This window comes from Dryobates pubescens, chromosome 22 (genome assembly GCF_014839835.1).
Source record: "Dryobates pubescens isolate bDryPub1 chromosome 22, bDryPub1.pri, whole genome shotgun sequence".
Taxonomy (NCBI): Eukaryota; Metazoa; Chordata; class Aves; order Piciformes; family Picidae; genus Dryobates; species Dryobates pubescens.
Window position 1 is genome coordinate 6,385,659 of NC_071633.1, and position 17,719 is coordinate 6,403,377.

Genomic DNA, 17,719 nt, shown 5'->3' on the forward strand with positions numbered 1-17,719 from the left:
TTCTTCTTACAAGACAAAACATTTTTCTTATCTCAGAAAGACTATGGGAGAATTAAAACTATATTGCCCTGTAGGTTCAAGTCCATAAACATTTTTTTGCATGTTCAAGCTTTCAAACTTTTTAACAAAAGTTGGGTGTTTTTTTTTTTACATACCTCTTTCTTTTGTTCATTGCAAATTTTAGCATAAGCCACTATATGACTGTCCAAACTAACAACATTGCTCTTCAGCTGTTAAAGAAAAGAAACAAGTTGAAAATCCTGACATGCACAGCAAAACACGACTGTCTGCTTCTGCAGTCACCTATCACGTACCCAAAGCTACGCCATTTTCCTCAACAGAGCAATAATCACATTAGCACATGCAAGCACATTTTGCAGTTATTCAGGCTGATTTTACTATTTAATGTGTCTTGTGCATTATTTTTCCCCTCTTAGAACAACTATTTTTAAGTATGCAACAAATTAGAACTGCAGTCACCCCATATTATACTGAAGAAATCAAGAGCCACAATCCAGAGGATTATGAAAACCCCAGAGAAACAGCAAACGGAAGATAACACACCACAAAAGCCTTTTCATTTGTCAGTATAATCTCACTGATCATCTTGGCTCTAGCTGAATTATACCTGTTACAAACCTGGACTGACTTTGAACAACTGGTCAGCCATTTCTTTACTATGCTTTACAGTTCTGAGAAAGTAATAGCAAGATACTGAAACTGTCTATGACTTTCTTAACTTGATGGTCCCAAAACAAACTTTCAAGCTGGCAGCATGAGCCCATTAAAGAAGCTATGTTGCTTTTAGGCCAGAACTAGTATCTACTACATCTATCACTCAGATGAAGAGATGAGCGTAAGAAAGAAGTAATTTTGAGACTACAGCAAAGAAAATTATAATCATCTAAAGAAGTCTCCTTCTTTTAAATGCTACATTATTATACTTTGACAAAAGAGCAATAAACACCAGCATACTCACAGAAGACTTGATGTCCTTTGCTCGATTTGCATACTTCAAGGTATTGTAGGTGTCATCGTAGAACATGGAAGATGGACTAACAGCAGCTATCATTATTGTTCGGCAGTTCCCTCCCAGAGAGTCTTTCAACAATCGAGTGAGTTTGCTGTTTCGGTATGGAATGTGCTGCTGCTTGCTCTAGAAAGAGCATTTTAACGGATGAGTCAACTGCACTTAAAATATTTACCTATCTGAAAGCCTGCTTAGATAGTAGGCTGAACATGAGCCAGCAGTGTGCTCAGGTGGCCATGGAGGCCAATGGCATCTTGGCCTGTATCAGGAATAGTGTGGCCAGCCAGAGTAGGGAAGTCATTGTGCCCCTGTAACTCAGCACTGGTTAGACCACAGCTTGAGTCCTGTGTCCAGTTCTGGGCCACTCAGATTAGGAAAGATGCTGAGCTGCTGGAATGTGTCCAGAGAAAGGCAACAAAGCTGGGGAGGGGTTTGGAACACAAGCCCTGTGAGAAGAGGCTGGCTGAGGGAGCTGGGGTTTCTTAGCCTGGAGAAGAGAAGGCTCAGGGGAGACCTTATTGCTGTCTACAACTACCTGAAGGGAGGTTGTAGCCAGGTGGGGGTTGGTCTCTTCTCCCAGGCAACCAGCACCAGAACAAGAGGACACAGTCTCAAGCTGCACCAGGGGAGGTTTAGGCTGGCTGTTAGGAAGAAGCTCTTCATAGAAAGAGAGATTGGCTATTGGAATGGGCTGCCCAGGGAGGTGGTGGAGTCACCATCCCTGGAGGTGTTTAGGAAGAGACTGGATGGGGTGCTTGGTGCCATGGTTTAGTTGATTAGATAGTGTTGGATGATAGGTTGGACTTGATGATCTCAAAGGTCTCTTCCAACCTGGTTAATTCTATTCTCTTCTATTCAACAATGTTACCAAACAAGAAACTGCTCTGGAACTTTTCCTTGACAGTGCACAGATTTTCAAGTGGTTTTAGTTCCAATTGGTTTAAACCTCATTATAATGAATGTATCCGCCAGGTTATTTACTGACAGCTAAATATGTAACGTGTGGACAGCTAAGGGAAAAGCTGGACGGCTTTTTCAGCTCACAGAATAATCAAGGTTGCGAAGGACCTCTCAGCTAGTCCAATCCCTCTGCTCAAAGCATGGTCAGAGTAAGCTGCCAAGGACTAAACTCATCTGGGTTTTCAGCATCTCCAAGGATGGAGATTCCACCACCTTTTCCAAGCAACCCAAAGCCTAATTATTTTTTTCAATTGCATCTACGGAATCTTCATGTTATGCTACAGTTAGGTCACCCAGAATCCAAATCCCACACCAAATCAGTTATTGTAAAGAATCTTACTCATGTTCATGGCACAAATTCTGCCTCCCACTTCAACACAATGGTAAGAATGTGAGGCATTAGGAAGAGAAATAAAAGCCCTGCTCATTTTCCCCAGGAAAAATGGCTAGGTGACCAGAAGGACAGAATGGGTATAATTGTAGGCAATGGACTTACTTTGGTAAAGCCTTATGAACTTCTGCAATCCTCCCACACAACTGTTACCAATCCTTCCCTTTGAGCTGGTGAGCCAGATCAGGAGATATGTGAGCATGGGGTGAGGGTGTGGTGGGAGGTGTGTGTGTGTATTATGAAGAGCACAAAGCCCCAAATTCAGATAGATGTTTCCTCTTATAAAAGCTGCCTCTTCCTCCAACATTGAAAAGCATAAACCTCTGGAAAAATGTTTTTCCTTGTAAGGCTCTATGCAAGCTTCTTCACACATACTTGATTTTGAAAAAGGTGGGTAATAAAAAGCAGGTACACTCATCTTTTACGCTATCCTTTGGTATCCACACATTATTTTGAGCACTTTTTTTCCATTGGGACTGTCCTTCAGCTATCAGAGAGAGGATGGTGGAAACATAAGCAAACTTATAAAGAAGATGATGATGTGAGAAGCAGAGTAATTGCCATTTCTCAGTGAGAGCTTACCATTTAAAGCAAGTTTTCAGAACGCTAGGAGGTGAAGACCGCACGGAAAAGCAGCACATACCTTTGGATTTGCCAAGGCATTAATGACATTTCCGAGAGCTAGGAGGGAGCGGTTGATGTTTGTTCCTTCCCTAAAACGAGCCCCCTTGGCATTTGTTGCACTGGCACGTTCAGATCCTGCCAGGTCAATGAGAGACATCTTGGCGATGCGAACATTCTGAGTAATGCTAGCTGTTTTATCTTGCTGCCTCAGATAAATCTACAACAACAAAAAATAGAAGAAAATAATTAAAGGAACCACTAGCCAGTCTGTTGTTGCTCTAGCCTCAATTTTACAGTATAACTACTTTGAGGAATTCTTATTGGGATCCTTCTGAGAACCCAAGTTAAATCTCTCGGTCCATATCTAACACTCAACAGGTAGTTTGGCAGAATTAAAAAGAGCAAATCCATTTGTGACACCTCAAACTCACCTGTTCCAGGTGTTAGTAGGGTAAAAGCAGCAGAGTGATTGCACTAGTTTTGGCTGTTGTGGAGACAATTTTCTGCACAGCAGCCCACATGGTGCTTTCAGATTTGAGAGGGCCAATAAACCAGTTTAGCTTTTGCTGAACAGCTGTTGTGCCGTGTCCAGGCAGTAACAGTTTGCAAGGGGACAGCTGGGATCTCTGACCACAGGTGACCAAGTCTCTCCAAAGCAGCCATTGCTTGAGGATTGGTCAGGCATCAGACTGCTGGTAGCAAGTGATTTCCTGCTCTGCACTCCCTTAGGTGAGCCACAATGCATTTCTCTCTCACTTTTGCCCTTTTGTTTCCCTCCTTCACTCTGCTGCAGAGGGCTGAGCAAGCAACTAGGCAAACTTAGCAACTTTGCCTCACAACAGTGGCAAAGAATAGCTATGAAATTCATTTGAAGCTCACCAAAGTATCTCTCAATTCCTCTGCACTCAAGATGTGTACCATGCCATTGCATTTCAAACTGAAAAACGGTGCTCCTTTTTAAAGGCTCCTTTACCAGTGGCCATAAAGGGGTAAATCTTGAAAAAGTCTCAACTTTCAGTAACTTAGGCTTCGCTGGCATCAATAGGGGAAACCAATATTCATTTTCTGCTGTGAAAACAAGCTACTCCACAGTCTTTTGGAAAGCTGAGACACCTGCAACCACTTGTTCACCTTCATCCCTTTTTTCCTGAAATTTTCCCAATATAGGAGACCTAAGGAACCAAATACTTTTGTTTGTGAAGGTATTTCCTCAGGCTTATGAGAAAGCAGGCAGAGCATGTTTCAAATAGAATTCTGGTTATCCTTTAACAGCTTTTACTTAATAAGATTTTCCCCTTTTGTGCTGAGGGTCCTGGCCATGTGCAGGGCTAAGGGTTATTGGCATTTTCATGAATGCCCTTTCAGACACTCAACTGGGAAAGCCTTGCCATGCATATAGGGTGATTGACTAATGAATGTCACCAGTTCTGTAGCTTTACGCATGAGAAATGAAGTCTTCATAGTAATTTGTAAAAGAAAAGTTCAAATATTGGGAGCAAATAAAATTCTTATTATTTGCCACAAAAGGTGTCTATACCAAGCAGATGTATTTCTGTGACAAACAATGCATGGTAAATTCTGCTGTACTACTTTTAGTACATTAGTTGGTTGGGTGGTGTTGGATGATAGGTTGGACACGATGATCTTGAAGGTCTCTTCCAACCTGGTTTATTCTATTCTAAAAGAGTCACTTACCTTGGTAAAATGAGGCTGGTAGTGGTCTAAGAACCCAGTAAGAATCATTAGTGAAGGAGAGAAAGGTGGAGGGACAGCCAATGTACATTGCATGACTCAAGCTTTTATAAAAATTCAAAAGACACAGGAAATGCCCCAAAGCAGAACCTTTTTTATTTTTTGTCTGTCAGCAGAACACTTTCAATAGAACTGTGTGGCAATTGGGATTTTACTTTCAGATGCAGTAATTGCCTGACCTAGATAGAGATTTCAAACCTAAGACAGATGGTACAGTACGGCAAAACTTTCATTTCGAAAATCAGCTCACAAGAACCTGGGCCAAGACTTTCACTACTTTGAGTAACTTCCAGAAGACATCTTGCTCCAAACTTAACAAGAACCAAAGCCAGCATAAAAGATAACAGATCTCTATAAACAAGAGCAATTCTTTAGCAGGAAACTTAAAAATGAAGAGGAAACCAAGAGAGCAAGAGGGATTTCTCATCATGTGTATCTGTAGAGCCAAAGAAGCAATAAAGGATAAGCAGGTGAGACAGTCATAGAATAGTTTGGGCGGAAAGGGTCCCCCAAAAGGTCATCTAGCCCAACCCCCTGCAGTCAGCAGGGACATCCTCCACTAGATCAGGTTGCTCAGAGCCTTGCCAAGCCTGACCTTGACTATCTCCAGGAATGGGGCCTCAACTACCTCCTTGGGCAACCTGTTCCAGTGTTCCAACACTATCATGGTAAAGAACTTGTTCATAACATTCAATCTAAATCTTCTCTTCAATTTCAAACCATTGCCCTTTATCCTATCTCTGCAGGCCTTTGGAAACAGTTCCTCTGCAGTCTTCTCAGAGGCCCCCCTTCAGGTAACTGGAAGGCCACTCCTAGGTCTCCCTGGAGCCTTCTCTTCTCCAGGCTGAACAATATCACAGCTTCATGGAATCTAAGCATCCACTCCAAAAAAACAACCCAAAAAAAGGATGGTTGCAAATTTGCTTAGCTTCAATGAGTACACTAACTAAAAGCTGTTTAAACTTCCAGCTGCTTTCATTGGACCAACCTAGTTAGCAACACAGATATTCTGTTAAAGCACTACATGCTGATGCAGCATTTCTATTAATCATTTATTCACTCACACATTTTTTTCTAATTAAATGATGTACTACTTTCCTTCTCTTAAGCATAAAGTCACTTCTGAAAAAAATAAATGCTTAAACCCCATTGACTTTCAAATGCATCTTACCTGAAAGATGGCATGGGACCGGGAAGAGGAAGCATTTACATCTGTGGGATGCTGGGTTCTATTTTTATTCCCATAATCCAACATTTGAAGGATTTCCTCTGCTGATTTAGGCTTTAAGAGTAGAGCACAGGATAAACAAGTGTTTCATTGGGGTTTTTAATTTTTCATCAATTATAGGAGATTCTACCATGATTCTAAAATACATTAGCATTCATCCTTAGTAAAAAAAACAAAACCAAAAACCAAGCCAACAACAAGGAATGCAACATTTTAGTTCCCCAGAAATAAGAATTTCCTGGTTTGGAATTGAGGCACTCGAAACAAACCTTCTCAGTTAAAGCATTTAAGGTACAAAATGCAAGCCCTTAAGAACTGCAGAAGTTTAAAATCAGAATTGTTCTTTTTAGTAAAGAATTTTAGCTAGTCTGCAAAGGCTCTCCATAGCTAGAAGCCACTTACCCAAGCTTTGGGAAGGGTGCTATTCCAGAGGGAGCCAAACTAGTAACAGTATTTCCTACTGAATCATTACTTCCTGTACCTAAAAGCTAGAAACTACATGGAATGAAAGGTATAGTAAAAAGCTGCAAGAAAATAGGTCCACAGGAGCCGATTTTCAGATTGGAAGACTGAGTTCTGTCATGGACTCTGCCAAATACTTGCTATACTGTCGTGGAAAAGTAATTTAGCATCAACCTTTTCAAACATAGTTATTTAAAACCAACCCTGAGACACTGAAGTCTCTACAACAGTACTGAAAGAAGTGAGGTGCTTTAATAAATGCTGAAATGTCTCAGGCAAAACCCCAAACCTTCCAAAACCTGAAGGTGAGCATCAAACCAATGGTGCCCTTTACAACAGTAATAAATCAATGCTTTTATCCATTTGTATTCAAGAACATTAGCATCTTTTTCCACAACATGCTTCTGAATAAATTATTAGGTTTGCAAGTTAAAGTGCTTGTGACGGTGGTCAGAAAAAAAAGCCTACTAGAAAATTAAGTCACAGACAACTTCCTACAGGTGAATGGGAACTTTACTACTTTCCTGAACAGTAGGAGACTTCTTGAATTCCAATATTTCTTTACATACCTGATGTAACGTTAGCCCTTGAACCACCACCCCTTTTTGGTCATCTTCACGAACAGCCAGAGGTCCTGAGTTTACCAACAGATCACGGATCAGTTCATTGTAGACCTTTAAAAAGCAATTTAAAATCATGTAATAAAACTATCCTACCACACCTGACAAGATTAAACTTAACCAGACAGAAATCAGTATTTTCTAATATTTCAAGACAAAGTAAAAACTTCATTCTGTGGAATTTTTGACACCTTTCCTATACTGAGCTTGAAACACTCTGTTAATACAATTTGAGTTATGAGCCACTGAAGTGGGAGTTACTCCTTCCTAGAAAACAACCTTTATTAAAACACAACATTTGTTTTACCATAAAACTTCTGCAGCAACCACAAATTTGTTTACTGTTTATTACACTTCATAAACAAGTGAGAATTCTTAATCCTAATGCATTATTAAAGCTCTTAAATATCTTACTTGTCTATGAATGCACTTGATGTGACACATGGCAAAGCCAACTTTTCCTTCTCTCCTTCCTCCTTCCCCTCCCTCAAAGGCTGACTTCTCTTCCATTAAGACTTCAAGGGAGCTAGATCTACAAATTTTACTACTACTGCCAGAAGAGCTACTTATAAAACCAGAACTGCAATGCAAGAAAGTTGAAGCAGGGAGAAAAAAAGTGAGAAAACCCAACAGAAATACTTGTAAAGAGCTAGCCAATGGCATAGCGATTCTAATTCAAGTGGCCATACTGTAGCTCAGATATGCAAAATAACCTGAATATTAAAACAACATCATTGAAAAGGGATTAGATATCATTTTGCTGTGCAGTTTCACAGTGCTTGTAGGATTTTATTGCAAGATCCTTTAAATATAACCCTGAAAAGATGTATATGGTACACATCTACACAGGTTCGGCGGGATGTAACTGATCAGCAAGACAAAAATCATTAGGATTCCTTATGAATATACTAGAAGAAATTGTCCTTTTTGGGCAGCTTTCTGTAAAACTGTAGCAGGTGCCTTTAAGTAACACCCAATGGGTTGAGTACAGTTCAGTTCCATTTCTATTAGGGACACAGTTTGTGAAGTCCCAGGAGAAGACAAAGTCAGCTTGTGTTTATTAAAAGCCACATAGCATCTGCAGAAACTCACCTCTAAATAAGAGACAGCAATATTGCATATTTTATCTTCTTTTATCTGCTCTATGCAATTATAGAGTGCCATCATGGTTAAATACATCACTCCAGGATCTTCAGGGGAACCTAACATTGTATGAGTCTTTCCAGCTCCAGTTGCACCATAAGCAAGCACTGAGTTTTCAGGAAAAACAAACAAAAACAACAACAAGGCAGGGATGTACTTCAGATCAGTAAGTTAACCAGAAACACAAAAGTTAAATGTACATTCACAAATTCCTGTCATTCTGCACAGTTGTTTTCATAAACAGATCAAGTTTCTTACTTAGGCTTTACTTCTTAGAGCTATAATCAAATGCTAGTTAAAGGGGGAAAACAGTTACATTTATTTTCAAGCTTTCAGTTCAAAATTCATTCACTAGCAATTTACATGAAAGTATTGTTCGTTTGCTCTCATAATTCTCAGCTATCAGCTTATTGCAGGTAGGTATTTAATTTCCTCCCTGCATTCCATCTGCCAATTAAAAAGCCAAGCTGTCTTTAAGAGAGTTCACAAGGCAGGTGTGTCACAACACAGCTGCTTCTGGTTCAGTAACTCCTCCCACAGGACTCCCCCCATAAACGTGTACACTCCAGATAAAACTCTGAAGTCTGCTATAACCCTGAAGTGAACTCATTCGCAAAATAGGGTAGAGCTAACTTCCATGCAGTAAGACATCAGCCTTAGCAGTTATAAAATCAAAACGCTTTACTTACACCTCAGCCTTCAAGACCCTTGCAGCAGGCAGATAGACTACAGTGGTAGAAATTTTGAGGAATTTAGTAGTTTTCTAACTGAAGAGAATAAAAAGCAAAGTTACCTGTGCAGTTATATCCATTTAAGAAGCCATCAATGACACACTTTGTAGTATTCTCAAAAACTTCCATCTGAGATGAACTTTCATCAAAAACAGCATCAAACATAAATTTAAGATCTTTCTGCTTTCTTTTATTAATATCCCTATGAACTGTTTTCTTCGTATGAAAAAAGCTAACTTCTTCCTCTTTTGGATCAAAAACCAATATATGCTGATCAACAACACGAACGACCTTGCTGAAGTTGCCGTTTTTCTCCTTTTGAGACTCTGGACGAACACGGACCACGACTTTGACATGATTACACCCATCATCTTCCTTTGCAGCAGACATAACAATGCCCCTTTTGTCTCCCTTCTTCGCTTCCGGAGCTCTTTCAAATGCAGCAGATTAATCTTTTCTGCAATTGGCAAAAGAGTCAACAGCCTTATATTTGAAGTATAACCTTTCAAATAATTCACATCTTAAATTGGTATTAACATCTTGCACTTGTTGTGGATCTATCTATCCCTTGTCTGTTAGCCCTCTAGACTGTTAGAGCAAGAGCATATCTTTAGACAGTGCTGTAACTGGCCTAAAAAGGCTATCTTACCTAGCACAACTGTAGGGAAATTAAGTAGCATTTTATCAGGGAAACTTTAAGCTTATAACAAAGATTCAAGCTTCTAATTCATCAACCACTTTTTATTTCCTCCAGTAACAAACAGACTTTTTTTTTTTCAGTGCAAGCTGGCAGGTTTCTGCAGACCGACCATAACGAGCTGTTTTTCTTATCTTCCAGTTAAAAGGGAGAGTTACTGCCTATCTGCTTTGAGCTAGTCGTTTAACCACGATGCCTTCTAGTTTTGCAAGGCAAAGGGGGCTTGCCTCAGCATAATTTGAGCGAATAAAAGGCGGCACCCCCCTTTCTCCTCCCCCCTCCTCCCCCGGGATATGAAAACAGGCTTTCCTTCTAATTGGCCATCCTTTGTGATAACTGGGAGTACCTGAAACTTAACAGCAAACAGTAACCTTCACAGTAAACGCTCGTAGAGACACTTCTTCAGCCTCGGGACACGTTTATTCTCTCTCAGTCCTGTCCCACCTCTACAGCCGCTAGCATAACAAACGTAAGGCCACAGCTAGGCCGTAAAACGGAAGACACACAGAGACACATGAGCAGGAGACGAGACAGATGTCAAGACCTAGCTCAAGCTCGCCTTCACAACTCATTCCTCACTCGCATCCCACCACAGAGAACTCTCTCCTCCGTAAACCACCGCCAAAGCCAAACCACAGTTAAAATCCAGCTCGGGACGCCACTCACCCGCCTGCTGCACCGACACAAACTGCTCCCCGTCGCGGCCGCCGAATTCAAACACGAGCGTTCCGGCCCCCGCGCTTTCTCATTGGCCGCCGCCTCCTTTCGTCATCAGCGCGACGGCACCCATGGTAAGCGCGTGGGGTGTAATGGTCGCGCGGGGCTTAGCTGCTGCTGGGGCCTGGTGGCTTCGGCTGGGTCGTAGCGCTCGGCAAGCCGTGCTCATCCCCGGGCCTCATTCCCACTTACATCCCCCGGAGACTGTAGGCAGCTGTTGCTGGGGGATGGGGGTAGCTCCGGACTGGTGGCCCCGCCAGGGTGAAGCGGAAGTGGAAAGTCCTCTACAGCTGGGCGGTGCTTTCCACTTTTCTGAGCCTGTTGCGGGGGGACTGGGGGGCCTGGTTGGAGGGTAGGTGCGGTAAGGTGCGTGTGGGGAGGGCCGTGCTGAGAGTAGGAGTTGGGGGCTAGTGTCTGAGCCTGCGGTAAAGGTGTTTTTCGCCTGAGCCTGGCGGATGGCTTCAACCCCAGCAGTAGCCTGTGTTCTGTCGGCCTGGCCTCGGTGGGGTGCGGGGCCTTAAGCCTTTTTCTCCCGCCGCACCACCTTGGGCCTGGGTGAGGGCTGCTTGCCCCTTCGTGGTTCGCTTCCGCGGAGGCGCGTTACGGAGTCGCGTTTTTGTTCTCTGCCTGTCTTTACTGCCCGCTGCAGTGCAAGTCCTGTTCTGGAGGCGGCTGCGTCTAACCGTGTCTGAATGCCACTTAAGATGTGTGCTGTAAGAAAGTACGCTCTACTCTAAGGAGAAGGAAAAAACAATAATCAGTGGTGTATGATGAAATTGGTTGTAAAGAAAGTGTGTTTCTGGTGTTAACGCTTCCTGGGCTCATATCAGTGCAGAGCAGTGTGAGCAGGATGGTGATGGTCTTCATCCTGTTCATGCAATATTTTCTGTGGCGTTATTGTGGTTCCTTGCAAAACCTCAGGGCTTTAGCGTGTCTGTGTAAGGTTAGAGTGAAATATACTTCTAAGTAAGGGGAAATACTGGCAAGCCGAAGCTTAAATTACCAGGAGAAAAACTTCCCAGAGGCAAGGAGTTCACCTGTCTTTACTCATGCAGACAAAATATGCGTAGCTTCTGGTTGTGTAAATCCAAGCAAAGCAGTAATAAAAATCTGATGGCTAAAATAAAGTTTCTCTTCTGTTAATGACATAAATGCACAATGGAATTTTTTCGAATTATGCAGCTTGCCTGCATGGAGGGAATGAGTGTAGTGCAGTATTAAACAGGATCTTGACTCTATAAGTGCAGGTGTAAATCCTTATCACCTTTCCTATACTTTCATTTTGGGAGGCAAACGTTTGCTGAAGTCATGCAGCCTTCTACTACTAGGTTACTAACTTGTTCTTGGAGTCTTTTGGGCAGAGGGAAAAATCAGTTCTCTGTGTAGAGCACTGCTGTTGAGAGCAGTTGTTTCATTATGTTTGGCAGAACAGAGAGGAGCAATTTGAGAGTAAAGTTACCTTTGTGGTGGTGTTCGCATTTGGTTAATCATTTAACGTTAGCACCTCTGAGGCACTGTAATGCTATCAGAGTTCTGGCAGTGAAAAGAAAGCATTCATTATGAAAAGGAAACTATTGTTGCTTGAATATGATTGTTAGATAACATTTAAATTCTGAAAGCAAAGTAAGAGATTCTCACTTTTTCCTGGTGTATGTATAAAACCCATCTTGCACTCGTGCAATGCTTGTGTTGTTTCTGCATTATTTTTCTAAACAAGCCTATTGTTATAAATATTTATTTTGAAGTAATTGCCAACATCTGTTTTTATAGGTTGATCAACTCCAAAATGTTATCTCAGTGTCTGTGCCAAGTTTACAAATGTTTGTTTCTGCGCAACTTTAAAGTGAAATCAGTAAACATGACTACTTTGTCTAGAAGGATCCATTCTTCAGCAAAAAAGCTTTCTGACTCTGAGGTAAAGGAACAAACTCTCCACAAATGTGAAACTGAAGATTTGCCTCAAAAGACAGAAAACAGTAATGTTGGAAGATTGCACATACCAGTGATGCTGGAGGAGGTTGTTAATTTTTTATCCCCCGAGCCAGGCCAGGTGAGTTAAATGACAGACACTTGTGATTCAGTAGCAGAAAAAAATTGTGCAATGTAAGAATAACTTTTTTTTTTTGAGGAATAAAGGGATGCTGTTTAAGAATCACTTGTGCATTTTAAAGTCTCTGAATTGTTTTGCAGTTAAGGCTTTGTATTCAAGATAGTAACAATCTGACAACTGTATGCCTGAATCCTTGAACAAGGAATATTTGCTACAACTGTAGTAAGACGTTGAATAATCTTTTGCTGTTGTGCTTGTCTCTGGATTGCCTTTGTGTATTTCTAGGGTTGTGTTAAGTGCTAATATTATCAGGGAATTCTCATGTGTGATTATATCCTTAATTTGTGAAGACCTCTTCCTTTTGGAGAGGTCTTGAAGAGGTAGTAAGTATGTAGGCTTTAAATACCATCATTGTTGTGCCTTCTTCTGAGGTAGCTATTTCCATGATTTCAATTTGAGGCACTGTCTTTCCTTGGGATATGCTTATACTGTAGCTATATATATAGTACAGTACTAGAAACAGCTTAGCATCAATAATGTGGAAGTATAAGTGGTTTCATTTGCATGCAATACTGTGAGTAGATTTCTCTTGGTATCTGGGTTAGCCTAGATTTCTCTATACTGCAGTATTGATGTGTCTTACACTGTACTTGTATACACCATCTAAGTCTACTTTTGCACACTCCTTTAACAAAACTGATAACACAGTGAAATAGTTTTCATCTGAGGGATCTTAAATATGATTGTGAATCAAATTGATTTCTTACACAACTTAAGTACTTCAATGATTTTCACATTTGAGATGCTTTCATCTGCAGTTTTAGTACTTTTGTATATTAGCTTCATAGCATCTTACCGATTTAGACTTACGAATATGTATTTTTATTACAAAGACTGAAATGATGTGTAAAGAGGTAGAAAGTTCTAAGTGTGTGTATGTTTGTTTATTTTCACTCAAACAACATCCTTCAACAGGGGCAAAGGGATATAGTGAGCTTGAGGTGGATTCAGGGAACCAAAAAATGCAGTCAAACCTTGTGGCATTGCCTTGTGACAGCTTGTTTAGTTGGGAAGATAATGCATCATTTGAAGTGTTTTGAAATCCAGAGAGTCCAAAGAGTGTAATTACTGTAATATACACATCACTTTCATACGTTTCCTATTGTTGAAGATACCTAAGCTAGTGAAATACATAAGGAACTTCAAGGTCAGATTTCATTCAGGTGTCAGAGCAATGATGGAAGTTTCACATAGTAAGTAAACATAAATGATGATGCCGTATGCAAACTATATTTTCTAGTTGTGTTTCTACTGCGTTTCCTGGTGTAAAAGAATCCCCAAAGTTATTTGGCAGCAGAACCTGCAAAAGAAACTCTTATTTGTGGTTATAAACTGTGGAGTGGAGCTATTGTTGTCCTTGAAAGCTTTTTGATAATTTAAATTTTTATGAATGTAAAATAGTTAATTATTGGGGTAGGATTTTTTTTTCAGGTCTGCATATATATGGTTTTGCAGATTCCTGTGTTTGTGGTGAACCAGTAATGACAAATCTAAGCACAACTTGTGTTAGCCTGAACAGAAGCATTTATAGTCTGGCTATCCTGTCAGGCATAACTGAAAATGAAAACAGCACTTCCTTCCTTTTTCTAAAGGCAGAGTAAATATATATTGGCAGCATTTGCTGGAGCCAAGTTTTGAAAATAAGTAGTGTGCAAAAGGCTGTAATGTGTTAAATGGGTCTTGCTTAGAGTAAGCATCAGTCAAGCTTAGAATACGGATTCAGACTGTTTCTCAGTGGTGTGAATGGTGGTACAGTTTGTTGACACAGATGGAGGACTGGCTGTGTCATATCAATGTATGCTTATAAAGTTATGAACACTTCCTTTATCTTGTGGGCAGGGAAAGCGATGTTCTGATGTTGGATTTTGTTTTTCTACTTTTTCTCCTATGGACATGATTTCCTTTAGTCAGCTGTAATGCAGTTATGGTCTTCGTTATAAAAAAGCTGATTTAGGCCTCTATTTCTTCTTGTGTCCTAAGACCAGGAGTTGCTAATATAAAGAAAATCCAATTAGAAAGACATGATTTTCCCTGTGGCTTTGGTCAGTCAGTGGGGTTTTAATTTTACTTATAGAGGTTCCTGAGAAAATAAATGTTACTTAAGAGTGAGTCACAGACAGATAAAGATGTTAGTACCCTCCTACTGAATATTAGTCACTCCTCCTGGAGTGACTACATCAGTGGACAAGGGAAAACCTATAGCTGTTATCTATCTGAAATTCTGTAAAGCCTTTGATGCAGTCTCTCCCAACATCCTTCTCCCTGTAGGAGAGAGAGGGATTTGATGAGTAGACTGTTCAGTGGATAAAGAATTAGTTTACAGTGAGGGTGGTCAAACACTGACACAAGTTTTACCGAGAGGCGGTAGGTGCCCCATTTGTGGAAACATTCCTGGTTAGATTGGACCTGATCTAGTTGCAGATGTCCCAGCTCAGAGCAGGAAGTTGGACTGGATGATCTTTAAAGGTCTCTTCCCACCCAAACATTCTGTGATTGTTGTGCACTGTCTCCTTGGTGGAATTTGTTTGTCAGGGGTTTAAGCAATTAGTATTTCTACTTATCTTTGAGTCTTCTTTTTATTGCCTTAGACCTTGTTTCTGCAAAGTCCCTGTAGTAGTCTTGTCTTTGAAGCATGTTGTACAAATTAGTTTTTACTGATCTACCTCACTTCTCCTCAATGAAAAGTCTGTTGCAGTAAATCCACACACAAGTAATTTCCTCTTAAAGTTTACTGTATCGACTAAACTATGTTTTAGTCTTCTGAGTCTGCTTATGTTCTTCACATATACTTTACCAAAGTTTCTGTGGTTGTCTGGGCAGCTTGAGTTTTCTGTGTTCTCATAAACTATAAAGGTAGCAAAGAACCAAGTATATTTTCAGAATGAATAGCTTTGGACATCCAGAATACTTTTTTTCCATGATTTGCATTGACTTTTTGCTTTGCAGCAGTCACTTGCCACTTAACTAGGGATGTGGATCTCTTCCACATCATATGGCTATAGAGATGTGAAAAATAATTTCATTACTGAGCTTCTAGTATGAATGCCATGGGGTGAAATCTTGACATTTTAATTATTCTTACAGATGTCTTAAAGTTTCTTACAGATTGCAGAGCTTTAGTAAACTATTTTGATAGTGCTGCAGTGCTAACAGCCCACTTCGATAATATTTAGACTCCACCTAGAACAAAAAGAACTGTACTCAGCTTTTATGGGGAAGCCTTTAAAGTGATGAGATCTACAGCTTTGTGTTAATTTCAGTCTAGAACAAACTAAAATGAAAATATGGTAAGCTCTAGCAATATTGTTTGATTTATGATAGTTCTGGAAGTTTTTTAAAAATTAAATGCTGGATGGTCAAACTTGAGGAAGAATGAGTGAGACCATTTCCTTTTCTCCAATGTTTAAATGATTCACCAGAAACGGAGTTAATGTCCGATGATTTCATTATATTAATTTGTGTCTAAAGAAAAATAAAGTGGTTAATTTTCTCCAGCCAGATTTTTTTGAGTGAGCTGGGACTTCCTGCAGAGAGACCCTCTGATTCTTCATAAAATTATTCAGATTATTTTTGCTATCTTGCTTTCATTGAAGGCAGTATCCTTTTTGTCTTAGAAACCTTGTGTGATACCTGGCTTCTAGAAAGAGACAGGTATTAAAAACATTCCACTTTGCCACGAGCTTTTCTTTTATGTATAGAGTGCATTGTTCTTGGGATAGCTACTATTTTCCTGCATCCAAATGTTAAATGATTATTTTTCAGCTGAGAGAGAGTATGAGCCTGGCCTTCTGGAATAACAAGAGGAGGCATAAGATGTTGCTGATAGTCAAACACTGCTCTTTTGCTTGAGCTCTACAGATAGTGTGAAGACAGTAACCTTTCACCTCCTGAAGTTCTGTTGCCACCGTTGGCTGCTGCTGATCTGGAGCATCCTTTTTTCCTTCTTTTTCTCAGAAGTAGTAGGTGAGTAATAGATGGCATTCAAAGGATGCTGAAGTAGACCACTGCTGTGCAAAAGCGGAGTCTTTTGTTCTGAAATTGTCTTAGTTTCTTTATGTCCTTGTCCATATGTCAATTCCTTTTCTTTTCCTGCCTTATACTGACTAAGCTCTTAAGGACAAAGTTAACCTTTCTCTGTACAGCCCCCTGTGGAGTGGACTTCTGTTTTGTGAGAAGGGTTTCCAAGTATCATGGTGTATAAATAGTTACGTGGCTATGCTGGTGGCCAATATATTTACTGTAGGACTTCCAAAGCCATCTATAAGTAATTTATAGCTGGAACAACACATTTACGCTAAAAGCTCTCAAAATCCAAGTTTCCTGCAGAGTGTCCAAGATAAACAGGGGTTGAAAAGGGACCTGAAAAAAAATAATTGTGAGTTTCAGGTCATATGAAGTATATTGTATGCAAGATGCAACCAAAATACCAAACTTGGCACAGAATATTAATTACATCATGAGGTAAATGCTGAAATAATTGTTTTGGGGAAAAAGCACAACACTCTACGGACACAGTAACTGTTTTTGCCATTGTAACCTATTTTCTACTGGACTTGTAACATGGGAGTAGATGCCATAGAACCAGTGATTTATCTGGTGTTCTTTGTTGTAGAAACAACTTTAGTTTTTTTCTTGTGGAAACATGCTGAAAATTGCTTTCTGTATGCAAAATGTGTGGTCAGTTTTTCTATGGCAGCAGCAGCACAGTGATTTATGTGGTGATTGATACCGACAAGGCCAGTTGTAAAGAAAGAAGGAAGATACTGGAAGAGGCAATAAATGAACATGGAGAAATTCTGAAAATACTCTGGGAATTACAGAGTCTTACAGGAATTTCTGTGATACTTCAGTATTGCTGGGGGGTATTAAGAGTTATTTCAGCATCCTTCATGGGGGGGAAGTTCTTCCTAATATCTCAGCATTGGTGAGGCCACACTTTGAGTCCTGGGTTCAATTTTGGGGCCCTCACTGCAACAAAGACATTCAGATGCTCTAGTGGGTGCAGAGGAAGGCAACAGATCCACTGAAGGGTCTGGAGAACAGGTCTTGTGAGGAGTGTATGAGGGAACAGGGGTTGTTGACTCTGAAGAAGTGGAGGCATGCTAAGGAGAGACCACTTTCACTGAAAAGGGTTTGTGGGAGATGGTTGGGTCCCTGTCTGTGGAGGCATTGAAGGGACATGGTTGGGCACCAAATCTGGGCGAGCTGGATGGTGGTTGGCCTCAATGATCTTTTCCAACTGGAACAATTCTCT

At 40.5% G+C, this 17,719-nt stretch overlaps 2 protein-coding genes across 2 annotated transcripts in view; one reads left to right on the plus strand and one right to left on the minus strand.

Moving 5' to 3' along the window:
• The window catches only part of KIF18A (kinesin family member 18A), a 28,020-nt gene extending 18,654 nt beyond the window's left edge, over positions 1-9,366 (minus strand). Inside the window, exons 1-7 of the mRNA XM_009901332.2 lie at positions 9,004-9,366; positions 8,160-8,317; positions 7,017-7,121; positions 5,929-6,039; positions 3,025-3,222; positions 980-1,156; positions 156-230 (exon numbers count right to left, since the gene is read on the minus strand). Of these exons, the coding sequence (XP_009899634.2) occupies positions 156-230; positions 980-1,156; positions 3,025-3,222; positions 5,929-6,039; positions 7,017-7,121; positions 8,160-8,317; positions 9,004-9,331 (1,152 nt within the window). The 5' untranslated portion in view covers positions 9,332-9,366. The remainder of the gene's footprint in view (positions 1-155; positions 231-979; positions 1,157-3,024; positions 3,223-5,928; positions 6,040-7,016; positions 7,122-8,159; positions 8,318-9,003) is intronic.
• Positions 9,367-12,006: 2,640 nt separating this feature from the next.
• The window catches only part of METTL15 (methyltransferase like 15), a 72,645-nt gene continuing 66,932 nt past the window's right edge, over positions 12,007-17,719 (plus strand). The window contains exon 1 of the mRNA XM_009901350.2: positions 12,007-12,405. Within this exon, the coding sequence (XP_009899652.2) occupies positions 12,007-12,405 (399 nt within the window). The remainder of the gene's footprint in view (positions 12,406-17,719) is intronic.